This window comes from Daktulosphaira vitifoliae, unplaced genomic scaffold (genome assembly GCF_025091365.1).
Source record: "Daktulosphaira vitifoliae isolate Bord-2020 unplaced genomic scaffold, ASM2509136v1 Scaffold_3, whole genome shotgun sequence".
NCBI lineage: Eukaryota > Metazoa > Arthropoda > Insecta > Hemiptera > Phylloxeridae > Daktulosphaira > Daktulosphaira vitifoliae.
In genome coordinates this window covers 16,205,498-16,226,142 of record NW_026099574.1, presented here as the reverse complement: position 1 = coordinate 16,226,142, position 20,645 = coordinate 16,205,498, and the positions used below count along the sequence as shown (strand labels likewise).

Here is a 20,645-nt window from a genome sequence, read left to right as displayed (position 1 = left end):
ATAGAAGTGACGAGTACTCTCTGACGAGCCTTCTCTATATTTCATGTCGAACTTCAGTATTTACTTTTTGAATATATAATTGTTGTTGGCTGTACAAATGGTATTAATTAATTTATATGTTTCACCTTTTCAAATGTTTTGTTTGTACAACATGAAAGTCCATCAACTACAGGGTATGCTAACACACTAATAAAACACTGTAGTCCTAATTTAAAAGAGTCTACTGGGAGTTGTTAAAAAATAAAGAGATTTCCATTGATTATTGTTGTAAGTTAGAAGTTTATTCTCCTACTTTATGGGAGATAAAAGCGAATAGGTTACACTAGAGATTTTCGTGAACATTATTATGTAAAATTATTTCTGAATTGACCTATGTAAATTTGAATATATCTATCGAATATCAGCAAATGTGTGATAATCATTAATCTATTTAAATAATATTAAGTAAAGACGTATGTTTATGCAATCTCTTGGCACAAAAATATTATTAAGTATACTGTAGATATTATGTAAAATACATTCTTTAAAGAAAAAACTACATTGAAATATTGTTATGTTCAGATCTGTCATTTTCCTTCGAAATCGTTAAAAAAATATCAAAAGTACTATAAAAAAGTGACATCTTAGCTGAGTATTTGTAATGTTTTATTGAAATAAATGACTACCATATTGAAAGTTTTGACATTTGAAGTGTGTATTCATTTATATATTAAATTTTAATAAAGTTCTATAAACAACGCAAAAACCCGTTTAAAAATCAACTTATTAACCTTAAACCGTTTATTGAATAGTTAATTTATGCTTGTACAAAAAACATTTTAATAAATCGTCATTATTAGTTGATTTATTATAATACAAGAGAAGAACGTTATACTTTTTTATACTTTACTGAGGAATGATCAAATAGAGGTCTAATGGTGTGCGATTTATTTTTCCATTTTTTGCAGCAATGTTTATCATTAGGCATGTCTACGGAAAATATTAATAATACTGTAGAAAACAAAATAAAAAAAAATTAGAACATTTTATTTACGTTTATTCTACAAGAACAAATTACATATAACTTACAATATTGTACAACATTATATTTATCAACGTCAAACCTTTTATAATTAAAAACACAAAATTTTAAGATTCTAAAACAAATGAACAGTATAAAAATAAAATAAAAATAAACTAAACCGATTGTAAAAAAAAAAAAATAATAATAATAATAAGTTAAGTATTACGTATTTAATACCATAAAATAGTTAACAATTTCCGTAAAAACTTATTAACACTTTAATAATACTATAACCGTGTATAGCCGCCTAAAACCGATTTTTGAGGTAGTTCTATAAAAAGTACCTATTGGTTTGGTCGTTATTACAGTTCTTGAGTCATAATCAAGATACTTTGGCATGATTAAAAAATAGTTTCACCCAATATAATGTTTTCATATAATCAATATGGTTGGCCCCGGATTTTTTTTAATAACATGCGAGTGATCGATATATATATATATATTTAATTCAAAATCTAATGGAAAATCGAGTAGCTGATTTTATTAAATATTAAATCTCTTACATAATAAAAAGGATATTTTTTTTTCATATTTATGGAACACAAAGCAACCAAAAACATCGTTGCTTTTCTCTAAAAAAATCTATAAGCAACGAGTTCAAAACGTATTGATGTTTTTATTTGTTTTATGATTTACGTTAAAGTGGTATTTTATTATTAAAGATACATTTTCGTAATTAATAAAATAATAATATGTACAAGAACTGTAATACTTCAATTCGGTCGGAACATTTTATGTGAGTTACATAATGAGGAAAACTGTTTTTGTATGCGTTTGTTATTACTTTTAGATTCGATGTAATTCGCATAAATACCCAACTAGATGATAATATGCTCCATATCTGTATTCTCCAAGGGTCCATAGAAATAAAAACACCTTATATATTGGCGTAGAGATTTTCTAAAACCTATTCAATAGTATGATAATATCATAGAAATGACTGAGGGTATGACGAGTCTTAACATTTGAATAGCACGAGGCTATGCAAATCGATAGGAGCGGTGTTTGCTTTGGGTAGACTTTTAGCAAACAAACACAGTAACTGAATAGTGCGTGTAACTGGTAAATTTTTGTAACTTTAAATAAGACGGATCTGGTGAACTTTTTGTTGTCCCTTAATTTATTTACGCGGCATTTGCAATTTGGTGGAGTCTTGTGGAGTAAGTTTGCCATCTTCTCTAATGCAATGTTCGGTTTGATTTAACGTTCACGTTTTAGCCATTAAAAGTTTTGCGAATATACCTGTTGTATACATTTTTCATTTTATTTCCACGTCGAATAAAGGTCAAACATCGTTTTTCTATCTATCACCGTAAGATTTTATGGTCTGTTGGTTTTTTTGTCAAAAAGAATATTATGATAAATATGACGGGTCGTGATTTTCAAATGGCAAGTTTTTGTTTTCAAAATGTTGTGATTAAAGTGTTATTTGTTAAAAATACTTTACAAAACGATATGCCGACAACGGCGAGTTTTAACTTGATTTACTTCACTATAGTTGTATAATGTTTTTTCAACAAAAACAAACCGATAAATATGAGTTCTAGAAAGATTAGTGTAAATAGAACATCACCGGCGTTATTTTAATGCTTTTTCTTTTCTTAAAATACAAGATATTCGTAACTTAAGAAACGTTTAACGTTTACCCCTTTTTATGAGTTATCCACACTTTCTATGTACCAGCTTAAAATTAATAATCTGTCAAATATAGTAAAAAAGTTTTTAGTTCACGCTACAAAAATTAATAAAACTCTACAAGATGTTATATCATTTCATTGTAATAAAAAAAAAACAATATTTTACTTAGAAAAGCAAAAGTGACTTTAATTTGAGTAAATTGTAACACGTTTTCTGCGCGATATGTGCCCAACACGTATCGAGGAAAATAATAAAACGAAACGATTTGTTTGTTTAATAAAATTTGCCAGTCATGCAAAATCAAATGGAATTCGTTGTTCGCAAAAAGTGTGGCGTGGACGTGAAAGATCTCTAGAGAAATTATTTTATCTTCTATTTCATTTGTTACTTATTAGAGTGGTGGTTGAACATTATTGTTGATTTATTCTATACGCTAACGTCGTGGACAGTCTAATTTGGTATTCGGTCGATAAACGAGGGGAAATGTTTTTCCCTATTAAAGTAAACGGTACCGTCAACAGAGGACAGGGTGGGAATGCAATACGTTGTTGAATTTGCAATAAACTTCAGCCCTATCGAACGACAAGCGTTTGAAATGAAAATATATCTCCGTACGACAAGATAGTTATGCGCGTTTAGCGGTTCATCTGATACATCACGGGAAGGAATAATATGCAAAAAATAATCATTCTCATATTGTTTTAAGTGTATGATTTTGAGATTTCGCAAGACACGTACTGATTCCGTTGATATTTTCCGTATAGAGTGAAACTTTTTTTCTTTGTTTAAATGCGTATAATTTTTTATTCGAATCTAAAATCCATTTAATTAAATTGACGAGAGCATGGCCTTTTTTTAGCTTAAAGCTATCACATTATATACCAAAAAAAATAAATAACACATTTACCTATATACAAAAAAATATTCGTACGCTTCCACGTGTAATTACACACGCACACACAGTAAAATTCCTTTCAGCTGTCATAATGTTTCTCACGTTAAATTAAAAGTAGTAAAGCGCACCAATGTGATTAACTGAACACAGTTTCAATTAATCGTACAGCGTATCGGTCAAAGGGCGATTGTTGGCGGTGTTGCTTTTGCCATCAAGGTTCGATAATGGCCACAGCTTTGGGCTTTTCGTGCCCACTGAGTGTATGTCAGCTATTCAATGGCGGCACGTCGTCCGGCGGATTGTTCGTGAGCGTGTTCCATAGTGGTGACCTGGCGGGTCGTGGCGGAGGCTTGTCCGTTTGTACGGCCACCGATATCCGAGCGATGGCCAGAACGTGTTGCTAGCTGTCCGGACACACCAATACGTCAACCGCACCGCTGCAGCTGGTTTCCATTTCACTCCGTTCTTCGGCCACCGGATCCAAATCACACGACGCGTACGATCTGCTCTCGCTTCGCAGTGGATGAGTGCGACCCATTCCATTGCCACTGCTGCCTGTCGACGACATGCTGTTGGCACTGGCTCCGGCGGCCAAATACACGCCTGTCAAAAAACACATGTCAAGTCATAATTTACTGCAATGGAATAGTGTGTGTGTAACGTGTAAATAAAAATTTATTTATTTTCAAAGATCTCGTTAAAAACATTTATACATCAACTTTTTTTTAACGATTATTTAATTGCATCTCGTGATCTAAATATTTAACTTGATTCTGCCCAGTCAGTACACCAATATTGATGGATACGTTAGCAAGTTATAATTAGAATTTTCAGTGCGGCTGTGTAGAAAACAACAGTTTTCGATGATGTGAATTAATGGAGTATTGTATTAAACGTGATGTTTTAAAATTATAATTGTAAGAAATTTCGAATTTAGTTGACTCTTCGTGTGGTCACATGGGTAGGTTGTGTAAGAAAGTCGACCTTTTGTGATTATTCAGGAAACTGCACAGCACTCTCGCAAGTTTTACTTTCAATATCAATAGGATGATACGAAGTGTATAGTTGAGAATTTAATTCAATTTATTTTATGACATAGACTTCGGCGAAGAATATGAAAAACGATAGATTAAAATATCGAGTATTTTCACTCGGCAATAAGCAAAATCAAAAAGCGGATATCTAAAGAAAACCTAATACACTTTTATACAAACAAATATTTTGAAATTGTTTTGAGTAACGATTATAGTTTGAACTCGGGTGGAGAAATTGAAACATTAACTACTTTAATTTGTGAAAAAATAAAGTGCAAAGGATTTTAATAATTTTTATTTTAGTTTGACCATGACTGTTGAAAATGGCTATTAAAGCGTTATGTAATTTATAAAATTACGAAATTAGTGCACCGTATATAAAAAATTAGTAAAAAGGATCTCTAATTTGAAACGGCGTATTGAATATTGTGTAGGAAGGTAAACTTTTTTTTACAACAGTATTGATTTGACAGGCTTTGTTTGAGCCTTTTTACATGGTTGCGTGTTATAATTGTAGCGTTTTCAAGAACGGATTCGCTGATTACATTTTGTACCATCGTTGGGGTTCGTGGGTGTGTCAAAGGTTTATTTTATAACACTTTAACTACTTATGGAATTTATTTCTGATGTGAATTTCAACGTTAATTTATATATACTATTCGCATTATTTTGTCTTTGCCGTGGGATATTTGGATTCAAAGTTTTATTTGAGATTTTAAAATACATTACTGAGTGATTGCCTGTGAAATATATAATACGTTTTTTAACTTTTCAATTATGTTAATGTATCCAATTGTAAACAAATTTATACGGCTCGCAAAATACCGATTTTTTTTTAATTTAAGTAAATTAAATCGAGTTTGATTTTAATGTTCAATCATATATTATTAAAGACGTTAATAAAACAAAAGATTTATTTTGTTGAAAAATTTAGCCTTTTCCGAAACATGATATTTTAACGGAAATTATTTTTATATGACCTTGAAAATAAATAACATGTAACATTAACTAGATTGAGAGACGGTTGGATCTTAACTGAATGAATTTTTTTCATTTAAAATATACTGCTAACCAGATTCGGAATTTTAATTCCATTTAAATAATATTAAATAAAGACGTATGTTTATGCAATCTCTTGGCACAAAAATATTATTAAATATACTGTAGATATTAAGTAAAATACATTCTTTAAAGAAAAAACTTCATTGAAGTATTATTTATTGAAATATTGTTATTTTCAGATCTGTCATTTCCCTGCGAAATCGTTAAAAAAATATCAAAAGTACTATAAAAAAGTGACATCTTGGCTAAGCATTTGTAACGTTTTACTAAAATAAATGACTACCATATTGAAAGTCTTGACATTTGAAGTGTGTATTCAATTTTATATTAAATTTTAATAAAGTTCTATAAACAACGCAAAAGTCCGTTTAAAAATCAAATTATTAATCTTATGCCGTTTATTTATTGTTTATAATAACGGTTTTAATGCTCAACTTTAATATTGCGATGCTTTAAGTTTTTCAATTTTTATCTTTTTTAAAAAAGAGCAGTGTAATACAACAATGCATATACAGGGATTAAACATTTTGATACATTTAATGTAAAAAAAACTCAATATATTATAATTATCAGTTATTTAATGGACCTTTCTGAACAACTCACCAAATACTTGAGAGTTCCTAAATGTGATTCGTTAATTCGAAAAATGAATTTATTTCAACTAAAGAAGAGCTTAAACTCATTTATTGAAACATTTTTAATTGATTAAATCTTATTCTAGTTCACAAGTAAATTGCAATCTTTTAAACAAATGTAATCACTTAATTTTAATTATTTATTGGACATTTAGCCATTTAATCTATTTTCAATTATAAAGACAATTTTTTCGATTTTGTTACATTACGTTTTACACGAATAATTGGTGAATATGAAGCATGATACTATTACTATAAAATTTTTAAATAATCGAGCCGTTTTCGTTCAAAGGTACTTCTTGTAAAATAAATGCATTTAATTTCATGTTAGCGAAATATGTCAAATTGATGAAGACATATTCTTATTTAAGTTATGGAAATAGGACCCGAAGGGCATAAAAAAAAGTAACATCATTAAAATATTTAATATGTTTAAACTGAGTTTAAAGGTAAACTATACTCTTTCTAATCCTAATTCAGATAGATTGTATTTAACGTGAAAAAATATTATTTTAAAGTTATAGTAATTTATTTTCCACTTCAGGAAATTTTTGTCTTCAGAGAATCTCATTTAAAAAGAGATATTTTTTTTTCATAGAAATAATAGTAGATTTTTAAACAAGTTTTGAACTTAAAAATTTAAAGAATGTAAATAATACATCTAATGAAATAAAAAACTTGAACTATAAATATAAAACGACATGATATAGTTTTTTGTAACTCTAGAACACAAAATAATTTTGATAATGTTGATTAAAACATTCAAAATAAATCATAAAGAGATAATTTAATTTTTTTCAAATTTTTATCTTATTTCTGTGAAAATAATTTAAATTTCTTAAAAATTAAAAAACATATTTATGTATTTTCAGTTTTATAGCTAGAAAACATTTATTATGATTTAATATTAGGTAAAACTTTTCAATTAACAATTTTGGCTCCACGTTAATTACCAATTACATTAAATGTCAAATTACAAATTGTATAACTTCATGTAATTGATATGTTAAAATGACGTTAATGTTTCATTTATGATAAATTACAATTATAAATTGTACAATATAAATAGAAATGCATTTTAAATAGTTTTATAATTTTTTGAATAATTTCAAATAAAGTATTTTTATTTTAAATAGATGCAGTGATATTTAAAATTAAAAATTAAATTTTTTCTGATAGTTATAACTTCATAAGCTTTTAATGAGAAACAAACGCAGAAAATATATATTTGATTTTGATATTTAGATAATACAACTGTCTGACAAACTGATTTATAGTATTATTGAAAACAAAATAAAGTATTAATTGTGGTTTTCTATATGGCAATTAACGTCAAACTTTTTTTTTACATAGAATGAATTATTTAGATATTATAACACAATAAGCGCATTTATTAGATAAAATATAATTTGCAAAACTTTTAAAATGATTTACCTATTTTGTGCATTGGACTAAATCGGGCTAATGATATTACTCCTTGATCACTTGTACACGCTCTAGCAAATCTAAAATAAAAAATTTAAGTATTAAGTATAAATATTTAAAATCTAAATAGTTGAATTTGTTTTTGGTAGGGCTATTTCATTTTTTTTTCTTCATTTTCTTCACCTTTATCACAAATATTTGGGGTTGGCCATCCTTATTCCTTATATGAAATAGCCACTTTCATAGGGTTATTTAATTAATTTTTTTTTTTCGACCTTTTCATAATATAATTATATTTTGTAATTCATAGATAAGATATTAATAAGATATTCAAGTGATACGTAAAAAAATGTATTGATTTAGAAAAAAGAGACTATAACATACATTTTAACAATTAAAGAAAAGAATCTTTTAAAATTAACTTAAATGAAAAAAACTGCTAAAATACTACTAATAGGCGCTCTGTTCTCCTAAGCTAAAAGGCAGTAAACGACAAAAATTTGAAAAATGATTTTTTCATATAAATTATTTATTATTTAATTATAATTAAATAATATGAGCAGAGATATGATATGATTATTTTACTATATTGTGAAATACATTGTTCAACTTCTATTACAATTAGATTATAACCTAAAAAACCTACTTTATCTTTAGGGGAAAAAAAATACCAAATGTATTGAATTCCAAAATGTAAACTTGGAACTCTCAAACAATACAAAATCTGATTGATAAAAGCGTGAACTAAATAAAAGTTGGCCAGTAAACTTTAAAGGAGTTTCTATTTAAGTCATGCAAATAACACATTGAATTACAATAAAAAACCTTTAAAAAACAATAAAAAAAGGAATATCGAGAAACAGGGAAAATATCTTAAAAATGTATTTGTAATAAATAATTTTTTAAAACCGAGAAATAAAAATGGTTTTAGAATTATTTAATGAGCAATTTTTCAGGAGAGCAAAAACAAATTAAAAACGTCAATAATTTCTTATGGAAATTGATATTTTTTAAGCGTAACACAAAAATATTTCCGTTAAAATTAACTAGTAATTTTTAACACAATATCATATGCTACAATAATACAAAAAATCTTTAAATGCTAATTTTTGGGAAATATCAGCTTTTAGATATAAACCTCAGGTATAGGGTTTTTTATTAACTATAAATACAAAAAAAAAATTTTTAATTATTGTTTTCGATATTATTTATAAATTTTACTAAAGATAATTTTAAAGTCGAAATTTTATGGCAATTTTCTTGGATATGTTAATGTTAATGAATTTCGTATAATTATTAAAGAACTACAATCCTTTTATTGGTAGAAATTTAACTATGATAGAACTTCTAAAATTGTTGTTTGAGGTAATTATTGTTACTATAAATTATAAAAGACATTTTTTTCTGTTCAGACTGTTTTATTTGATTCTTTTTAAAGTTTTTTTTTTTTTTAATCGTCCAATTTTTAGTATAACAGTTTTATCTGTAACTCAAGCAAACAATTTAGTAATATAAACTAAGGCACTTTGGAATACAGCCAAAAACTTTTAGTTTATTTTGTTATTTATTTAGTTTTATTTTTTAAAAATTAAACAATGTCTAATAATCTTACCCAAGGTTTCTTCTGCGATCTCGGTCTCTGGCCAACTTGGCTCGTCGCCTTAAACAGCAAATGACCATTAAAACTACTAGTGGGAATCCCAAAATGCACGAAACCATAGGAATAATGATTTTCTCTGGAGTTACTAAAAAAAAAAAATCGTTATTATTTCTTTATAAATCTGATTTGAATACAAATTCAACCAACCCGTTGGGTATATAATGATGGTAGTAAATTTCTTGTTTTGCTGATCTATAACCGGCAACCCGGGATCACTTTGACTAATTGACATTTTTCTAGTAGCTTATAGTAGTAGGTAAAACTATACGTGAACCCTGTAACAAAATAAAGAAAAAGTAATAATTATTTAAAAATATCGTTGATTCTCAAATTTTATATACATTATTGGAATTAATGAAATTTTATAAAAAATTAATTAATTTCCGAATGCTCTATGCGAAATTGTATATACACTAAAGTAAAAAATAGAAAAAAACGTAATTGACCTAAAGTTGCACGTAGATTCATTTGAACAATATTCAATTAGTATAATTAAATTTATTAAGTAGTGGAATTTCAATTTTATTACATTATTTGGGAAAATAATATTTATGATGTTGTATATGTTGTTAAAATTGTTTTTAACAGTTAAATATAAAGTATTATACCAAGTTTTGACATCTTTTTTATAATTTTTAATTCAGTCAATATGTAGCTTTACTTTTTAAAAAAATAACTTTTTCAGTTTAGAACTACTTTAAAAGCATATTTTTCATTATTTTCCTTTGATAAAAAAAAAATGATAAAACTTTCAAAATTTTAAAATAGTCATTTAGCTATTTTTAAAAACATAATTTTTATGGGTCAATAACAAGTTCAGAATAAGTACTTGTTGAGTTACAAGCATTTAACACATAAAGATTTTATTATTCATGTATCTAATTTATTTTGCTAGTTATTTTAAATAAAATCATAGCACATTTACTTTTTTTTTAAATGTGAAAGTAAAAAAAAGTTAATCAAATTTTATCGTTCAAATTTTTAAATGTTTTTAAAAATATTTTTCATATCTAACTATATAATTTTTAACTACAAATTGAAAGTTGACCTTCAATCTTAAAATTCAGGATACATCACTGGCCTTATGTAATAATATCAAAGCCAACTGAGTTACTCTATATATACCCTTAAATGGTATGCTATTTTAGCTTTGTATTCACTGAATACAATATTAGTTTTTATCTAACGATTAATGGCTAACATAATTTAAACATAGTAATTAATTGTATAGTATAGCTAGTGTGAATCGTTTGCATTATTGTGGCATAATATATGAATTAATCCATCGTTATAGTTTCCAAGAAGGATTAATTTTCGTACGAGTTAAACAAATGTATATTATGTTATATTGTGTTAAAGAAGAACTTTAATTTTTAAATATAAAATTTGATTTTTAGCTTCGACATGAAGCTGGGAAGATATTTTATTGAAAAACGGTTTAGTGTAATTGACTTTCCTCTAAAGCGTTTATTAAAAAAAAATATTTTTATGCTTAGAATTCTTATAGTTTTAAAATTAAGGTAGAAAGTCATAAGTGATTATTAATAATTACCTAATAAATATATATTATAAAAATTTCAACTATCATATTTTTATATTTGCTAAAGGCATATTTCAAGAAATCACGTGAAAATGAAGTTTAAACCTTGTTAGATATATTATCTGAATCTATAGGAAATAGGTATTATGGAATTCAGATGTAGTGTAGATGATATATCTTTCGGCAAGGGTCGGTTACTATTCATAAGCAGTGAAATCGAACAGTTCTAAAAAAAATTATGGCCCTCTGGGTCTAATAATTTATTTTGTTCATTCCAATTGCAGTAGTCATCGTAATGCTAACGTGTATACTGTTACAAATGAAACAAAATTATACCATATTAATTATATTTTCAGTTGTTCTAGCCATGTAGCTAGATCAATTTCAATACATTAAAATCAAATGATTTACAATAGTTTTCCATCTTTCAAAAGTGATTAAAATTATACTTAACGTGTGTAATATAATTAGGGTCCGTTTTAAATTCCGTGAAAATATTTACAAATATCCTTAAAAAATTCTAAAATTGGCCTGTAAAAACGCTTTAAAAATATAAAACACTCAAAAATAAAGAAAATTAACACATAAAATATTAATAAATAATCTATATCTTTACAAATTATTAAATTTTTTTTGTATAGTTCTGTTGATTTTGTATTAAAAATATTGTTAATACCTCGTTAAAAAGATATTTTATATGTTTAAATATACAGTATTTTAAAAACAATACTTTAATAGACGAATTTGGAACATAATGTTTTTGTACTCTAAAATAATTTCTATCCATAAATAATTTCTGTATAAAATAAAAGTGAACTTCATAATTTTTGACTACCCAAAAATTCCTTAGAAATGTAATATACATAAAATAAATTTTCGTCTTTTTGTAAAACACATTTTTAATTTACCAATTTAAATAAAAATCTATTTTCCCTAAATTATACTTTAAGGAATGTTAAAATGAGCTAAAAATGATAAAAATGTCTTAATAATTACAATAAATGCAATAAAATTGTTTCATTTCATCATCTATTAAAGCCGTAGTCTTGTCGTTGAAATTATTTATAAGTTTCATTTTATATTATATTAATTGAATTTTGTGCTTACATTACACCATATAAGACAAAAAAATGCAATAAGTATTGAAATCTTGGTCCAAATTATGTTAGTTTACCTGATTTTCATGAAAAAAAATGATTGGATTTACTTATAGGTATGCCAAACGATACAGTCACGCATCTTTGTAAAAAACGCATTGTTACTTTAAGAATAAATATAGTGGCGTGTGTATAAACAATGAGTAAAACTTGACAAGAATTGGGATAATGGATTATCATGTAAAAAAGGTTGGTTTATGTATACTAAAAAGTTTGATTTTTTTAAATGTCATATTTTGTTTATATTGGAAAATATAAAATTAAAATAAAATCACAACTGAATATCTAAAAAGCATCAATCATGTGAGTATTCAACAAAAATATATTCTTTTATATTTATACTTATCATTATTATTTAGTATGTATTATGTATAAATACGATTATGTATAAACTAAAAATATGATAGTACAATGACTTTTTATAATGTATGATATTAATGTAGTACGAATTATTTATGAGAACAATATAAATACAGAGTGATCATAAACCACTCAATTACTCGCAAAATAAATACAATATTAGAAAAACAATTTTTAATTTCTTTTAGTTACATATAATTCTTAATTTCTCAACTAACAATTACTTTTTTAGAATTATCCCTTATAAATTAAACTTTTAGACTAGTATTTCAGAAATTATTAACGATTTAAAGTAATTTCCGACCTTACTCATCGTCTCGTCAAATTATTAAAATGAGAATAACTTCTCATTTTAATTTACTTCTAATAAGTACTGGTCCAAAAGTTGTTATCAATCAATCATTTTATTAATTAGAATATTTTTTATTTTNCGTCTCGTCAAATTATTAAAATGAGAATAACTTCTCATTTTAATTTACTTCTAATAAGTACTGGTCCAAAAGTTGTTATCAATCAATCATTTTATTAATTAGAATATTTTTTATTTTGTAAGCTACTTAAATATGTATGTTGGCATTAAAAAAAATAAAGTTGACACCACTTTAAGTTATATGGGATGATTCTAAAAAGTAATTGTTAGTTTATAAATTAATAATTATATGTAACAAAAAGAAATCAAAAATTGTTTTTCCAATATTTTATTTATTTTGCCAGTAATCGAGAGGTAAATTGTTCGTAAACTATACGAACAATTTAAGTAAGTCAAGTATTTATGTTAATTAATATTTAATTTAATTAATTAATTCAAACTTTTATTTTATCTTCCGATAAAAACTATTATATAGAATACTAAATAGTAATTCTATCGTTGAAATGAATTATTCTTTCTATTTGACTAATGCTCTAAAATCCAATTTGTTTTCTAAATCAGAAAAATGTGTAACATATTGCCAGAAAAGAGAAAAATAATTGAAACGTGTTATTGTAACTATTGCCTGCAACCATGAAATAAATATTTGACAGAGCAAATAGTATTAAACCAATATAAAAAATTTCAATTTTCATGTAGTAGTTAACTGTTCAAAAAGTTTTTAATTAAAAAATATAAAAAATATTTAATTTTTACCCAAATCATAAAAGAAATATTATATTAAAATAGATAACTGTTCACGCAAGTGGAATAATTATCAATTGAAAGAATATAGTAAGATCATTTAGGAAAAGTATATTGTAACAAATATTTTATAGAAAAATATTTAATAGCATTTACTATATCAGTGCAATATTAATAGGGGACACAGGGGTACTTGCCTTCTCATCATTGACTGAGCCATACTAACATTTTGTCAAGCAATGTCATAGTAATGTATGAAGAAATGTAACATTTTTTTTGGTTATCAATGATAAAAATTACATTTGCTTATTAAATGTTTTTTGATAAACAACAAATATAGTTGTGGAGCTAAATTTATCGTCCGTAGTATTGCCTAATAAACGTTAAATCTTACGAATAAAGTACATCCAAAAATCTTTTTGAAGTTTAATGCTTAGAAAAATACTTCAGTGCATTTTTTACGTTAATTATTATATGCCTGATTTTAATTATTAAAAATAGATTAAAATAAAAGCTAAAACAAAATAGTAGATTTTATTTATTTTAGTTTCAAATTTTGTTAATTAATTAATCATATTTTATTATATTGATTTTATATATATTTGTTCATAACTACCACATTTTGTAACTATTGAAAAACATTTTTTTATTGAACATTTTCTATACTTGTTTCAAGTATATTTACTGAGAAGACCATGATGTTTTGACAAATTAATATTAAATAGTAAATCAAACTTTTGATCTACTAATACTTTGGTTACTTTTAAAAAAATAACTTTTTACATTCTTAGAGGCTAAAATCATATTTTTTATTATTTATTTGAAATAATAAATTATTTTTTTTATTTTAAATTATTTTTAAAATGTCATAATAGCCGTTTTTTAGATTTTTCTTAGAAAAATGTTGATGGGTCGATAACAATTTTAGGACAAGATCTAATTGAGTTACGTTGTATTTAATTATTAATGTACATAACTGGGTATGTTGTGCGGGTGACTACATCTTGTATTGGTATACAGATATTCAAAGAGTAAAGAAAAAGTTTAATTATTACAAATAATGAGAACAAAAGAAAACTACCTCCTTATTTTACTCAACATACTACCCTTATGCCCAAAAAATGACACATTTATGTAGAATTTTTTGTGTTCTTTTATTTTTTTGTAGCAATTTTATCAAAAAAAAAGTCAACTAAATTTTATGGTATCTTATCCGTGAAAAATATTTTTTGAATTCCCCCATTCTATATTTTTAAATACGCTCATGAACTATTTTTTAAAATTGATCCCTCATCAAAATAGTTTTTTTTAAAGTTTCCTTGGAATTTTTTATATCTCTATATATTAAGTAAACTAATTTTCGTATAAACTAATATAATTTTAATAATACAGTTGATTTAAGCTTCCAAATGCTATAAATATTTTCACCAAAGATCTTTCTTTTGTTTTTTTATTAAATAATAAATTAGTTTAAAACTATTAATAAATATTCATGTTAGAAAAGAAACTATATTATCAAGTAATCATTAATTTATAAAATTAGTAGTCTGCTATAATTTTTAATTAAATTTAATAAAAAAAAATGAATATTGAATNCCCTCATCAAAATAGTTTTTTTTAAAGTTTCCTTGGAATTTTTTATATCTCTATATATTAAGTAAACTAATTTTCGTATAAACTAATATAATTTTAATAATACAGTTGATTTAAGCTTCCAAATGCTATAAATATTTTCACCAAAGATCTTTCTTTTGTTTTTTTATTAAATAATAAATTAGTTTAAAACTATTAATAAATATTCGTGTTAGAAAAGAAACTATATTATCAAGTAGTCATTAATTTATAAAATTAGTAGTCTGCTATAATTTTTAATTAAATTTAATAAAAAAAAATGAATATTGAATATACGGATATACATTTGTAAGTTAACTTCGGATAAATAATAAACAAAGTACTACAAATTCCTGCTTACCAACCATACTTCACTAATTGTGCTATTTGTAATCTTTGTTCTTATTCGAATCATTATTTTTATTAATTACATTAATTTGTTGTTTGCCAGGTACTTTCATTTCTTCTTTAAATTCATTTTATTTTTATATTTTTATTGTAAATTTCAGACATAAGCAAAACTAAATTATTTTTTACATTTCTATTGTACATTTAGACAAATTTAACATTACATTAATGTAATTAAGTTAAGATAAACTATTTAAGTAATAAATTAGCTTTTCTGAAATTATAAAGTACTAAAAATATCCAGTTTATGTTAAATAATCAGAGAACTGAAGTAATATTATTATTTTAAAATTGTCTAAACTAAATTTTAAAATAGAATAAACAATATTTTTAAATTAAATATTATTCGAAAAATATATAAGATATTATGCTTTTATGCAAAACTGAGAAGACATTGTTTTTGTGATTGTGTGTTATATTTATGTTTGTCCAAAAAAATTCTCAGTTCTCACTTAATCGATTTTAATGATTAATACGTCAAAAGTACTCGATTTCAATCTAATTGAACTCACAAATGTAACAAATTTTTTTTAATTCTATTTTTGAATATGTTTCAGAACGATTGAGTTTTTTTAACCCATACAAATGAAATATATTGAAAATGACTACAATATTTAAAAAAATGTTGTCCTCACGATTGTTTTATTTGAGAAATTGGTCGTTAAAGTAAAAAATCTAACAAAACGGATTTGCGGCACAGTGGTAACACAATTGGCACAAATATAAATGTTGGAACAAATTTCACAATAATTTATATATTTGTAACAAATTTAAAATATTATAGACATGTAAATAAAAACAAAAATACAAATAAGAAACTAGAAAAGAATAAGACAATATAACATTATAGTTGAAACATTCTATCTTGCCACACTCGAGTCAACAATGTATATTTTACAAACATTACAAATATATTATTTCATTTGTTTATATGAAGATGAATGTCTGAGTAATTTTCTAATTGACATTTATTTGACCGTATTTTCTATAAATAAATAAACATGTTTGAGTCTTATGCACTGTAATAAAGTTTCAAATATGTTAGCAAGTAGACATTTAAATAAAACAATAAGAGATTGTTATAATTTTGTAAAAAAAACTTATTGAAATATATGGTTATAACTGTCGAGTATAACTTATTACGCTTTTACTATTAAGAATGAGATGAATTTTGATCATAATTTTAATCCCAAAGCTTATAGAGATGACTTAAAAAGATTGTTATTAGAAAATTTAGGTCGCATAACAAACCTAAGAGTATTAAATCGATTTTTGTATTTTATGTTAACGAAGTATATTAACCGATTGTTTAGTAGAGGAGTATAGGCTAAACAATTACAGATATATCTAAGGCAAATTGTGTGATAAAACAAATAACCTTACAAACCTTTAATATTTGAGTCAAATATTAAAGTAGTAATAGCAATAGTAAAATCACAAATTTATTGTGACATAACAGATTCGTTTCGAAGCGTCTTTATGATAGTGATGGGAATCACTGTCATTTATGATTTATTCTTATCTCTGCTATTACGCGATACTAATGTACTGTATTTTTTAAAATTATTTTATAAAATTTCATGTTTTCTGTATACTTTTATAATTACTGGTATTTAAAAAAAAAATCTTTCAGATTATTTTGGAATTCATTATATTCTATGATATTCTTATTTTAAATTTTGTATTGACTGAATGGCGAAAGGGAATTGATTCTTAAAATGTTCATTGATATCATTGAATATATTAAAATAGAAAACTTACAAGAGAAACATACAATGTGAAATTTAAGAAAAAAGGAAGGGGTTTGATTAAATTTTTTATGAAAAGGTTACGTAATTGTATTGGTATTTTATTAAATACTTGAATCAACATGACTAGTATAATTAGTGATATAAAATTACCAAATAATCTTTTTCGGGAATATTCTCGGAAAACTTCTAGAGAAATTTCACAAAATACGAGAATATTATTTTAGCTTGATTTATTATATTTTAGTTTATTGTAAATAGTCTTGAATTGACCAAAAAGTACAAAGTTGGTCACATCCAAAGTCTATTTGTGTTCAGATAATTCGATCAAACGACTAATAATAATAATATTGCAATAATTGTACAGAAAATTTTTTGATTGATACTCTAAAGAAATTTTTGAGAAGGGTTATTATTTATAGTTATTATTATTTCCATAAACATCCAAAAAAATTTATAAGCCATAAAAAATAAATACTAAGATGTTAAGAAGCCATAGAAATCTTCTTCACAAAAGTAAGAAGCTATAGAAATACAAAAATATTAAGTAGTCATGGAATCATTTTTTGACTCAAATATTTTTTAAAGAATTCTTAATAATTTTATTATTATGCATTTATCAACTAAGTAAATATTATTATTTTTTTATCATTAATACTCAAATAATTTAATGAAATAGTCTTATTTAGTCTTTCTTTTTTTAAGAATATATTTTTCTGTAATAATTTGCAGAAAAATATTCATAAGAATATTGTTATTATCGAAAAAATTTTCTCTAGAATATTCATTGGTGGTTACATAAATGTATACTGTATAAATTATTTTATTGTTAATAGTACTCAATTTAATATTTAAAATGATATATTAATTAAGATACAATAGGATTTGTTGATTATCTCTTTTTACCATATTATTTATTAGATTTTAGGATATTCTAAACGCGGGTGTGTAATAAGTGTCTCACTATCTTAGGAAATATTTTGTCATTTTAGTTGAAAATTTCTTAATATAAAGTTGCCTCCAATAAAAACTTAAAAAATTAGAATATTATTTACAGATCTTTAAGTATGGTTTAATCACTAGTTCAAAAATTTTTCTAATGTTGTTGAATAAGTTCTTTACTATTAGTTACTTATATATTAGCCTATATCGATCGTCAATATAGATGCTATTAAAATACAACAGAGAAGCAATACATTTTATAAAAAGATATACACACATAATGATTCATACACAAAACTGTAAACATACACGAATTCAGTTGTAATTTTTTAAAACGCATTACATACTGCGTTGAAAATAAATATTTAAATATTTTAATGATTATCTAGAGTTATATTTTTTAAAGAGGAAGTAATTGCAAATAATAGTGTTTTAGAGTAACTTCAAATTGTTGGTGTTTATAAATTGGCATATTTAATCATATAATAAAGGAAAAAAAAATCTTAATAATATAAAGTTATGAATAGTTTTTTATTTTTCTTTAAAGACTATTATTTTTCATTAAAAAGCTTTCTCATAAAAATTTACTAAATAATGCAATTATTATAAAAATGATTAAGTGTTTGTAAATTCAGCTTAAGGAAAAGTATTTAACGTTTTACATTAATACAAAATACATTACTGCATAATAAGTAACTAAACAGCAAAAGAAGTCAAAAATAATAAAATAACTTAAACATAGTAAGTTATATAGAAAACTATAATATGTAATAAACTAAACAATTTTATCACATAGTAGTAATTTAAAAGTTTTAAAAACGATGTATTTTTAATATCAATATTATTTCCTATAGTATTTTTTTACTGAAAATATTTGCAATATTATACGAGTATATCAAATTTTATTAAAGTTTTGAGAAGTTTCAGTTTAATTTATTATTATAAGTAATCATTCAATTATTTTTACACTATTTCATTAAAATACTTTGTACAATTTATCAAAAAATTTGTTTTGAATTCATTTGCTAGATTTTTTTTTGATTTAAAGGTAATCAAATATTATTTTAGGTTCATCTTTTATCATTTATATGAGTACCATTTTTATTTTATTTAATGTTATTTCAAAAGTTATAAGTATCTTTATATTTAGGTTGGAGGAGGAGTGTGACAGATTAATGGAAAAATAATATACATAATACGCACTTTGTCTCAGTATACATTTTAAAGTGTTAATACTAGTTCAAAAATTGTTTCGACCAGTTATTTTCTTAGATAGACCTTAGATTGAGTCTTATTTTCCAAATAAAGAGATTTTTTTGTTTTAGAACATACAAATTGGGTGGTCGGCTCTATTAGTTCTTACTACAGTATTAAATATAGTTGTTACCCAGAGTTATGGCTCTGCGAAGCTATGTACTATGGGTATATTAGAGCATTCATTTTGAGGCTTAGCTAAATTATCCGCAGAAAAAAGCTTATCAGTTAACATATTTTAAATTCTAACTTCGGAAAATCGGATTTCCAGAGTTTTACCATACCCTAAAAAAAATTTCTTCAACAACACTACTACTATTTGCATTATAAAATATTAAAACTTTATGTATGCAATTAAAGGTTGAAAATTATTATATTTATAAAACAGAAAGTAACTAAACTTAATCATTTATTATTTTTATTTTTATTAAAAAAGTAAATCAGTAAAGTTTTGAAAGATACCAAAAGAGCGAAGGAAAATTTTTGTGGTACCTAAATTTAAAGGCAAAGCAGAGATACAGGAATGTGGAAATAATAGATGGTCAACGATATGGCCTTTATTTTTTGTGAGACAATTAATAGAAAAGTATCTGAAAAATATGAAAAAGCTTAGTATGGTATTCATAGGTTTGGAAAAGGCATACGAAAGAGTGTTAAGATACCGTGAATTATATAAAAGAAAATAACTTAGATGATTTAGTCATATTATGATGAGAGAATAATCGGAATCTATAGAACGGTTATAGAAATGAATGATAAAAAAAATTGAGAATGAGAAAAACAAAAAAAAAACCCAGCACAGGGGGGTCGCGGCACAATGGTGACGTGGCATAGTTGGATCAAGTATAATGATATCTGACAGTGATTAAAATCACTATCAAAAATAAACGCTTCGATGCAAATCTTTAGATAGTGTTTAATTTTAAAAAAATTGGTGTTTTATTCCAAAAGCTACTTGATCTGCTGGTTCCTTATTAATATCTCAATTAAGATAAAGTATGTCGAATGAAAAAGGGTTTATTAAAAAATATTATTTCTCATAAAAAAATTGTGTGGATCCATAAACTTTTCAATAAGTTATAGCATTATAAAGTTAAAT

The 20,645-nt window shown here is 24.6% G+C and overlaps 1 protein-coding gene across 2 annotated transcripts in view; it reads right to left on the bottom strand.

Annotated features, from left to right (window-relative positions):
• Positions 1 to 1,031: 1,031 nt before the first annotated feature.
• LOC126900338 (uncharacterized) overlaps positions 1,032 to 20,645 on the bottom strand; it is a 61,489-nt gene continuing 41,875 nt past the window's right edge. For both annotated transcript variants that reach the window (XM_050675989.1, XM_050675990.1), the window contains exons 4-7: positions 9,560 to 9,687; positions 9,365 to 9,497; positions 7,762 to 7,832; positions 1,032 to 4,199 (exon numbers count right to left, since the gene is read on the bottom strand). In XM_050675989.1, coding sequence (XP_050531946.1) covers positions 3,997 to 4,199; positions 7,762 to 7,832; positions 9,365 to 9,497; positions 9,560 to 9,644 — 492 coding nt within the window. In that variant the 5' untranslated portion in view covers positions 9,645 to 9,687 and the 3' untranslated portion in view covers positions 1,032 to 3,996. The remainder of the gene's footprint in view (positions 4,200 to 7,761; positions 7,833 to 9,364; positions 9,498 to 9,559; positions 9,688 to 20,645) is intronic.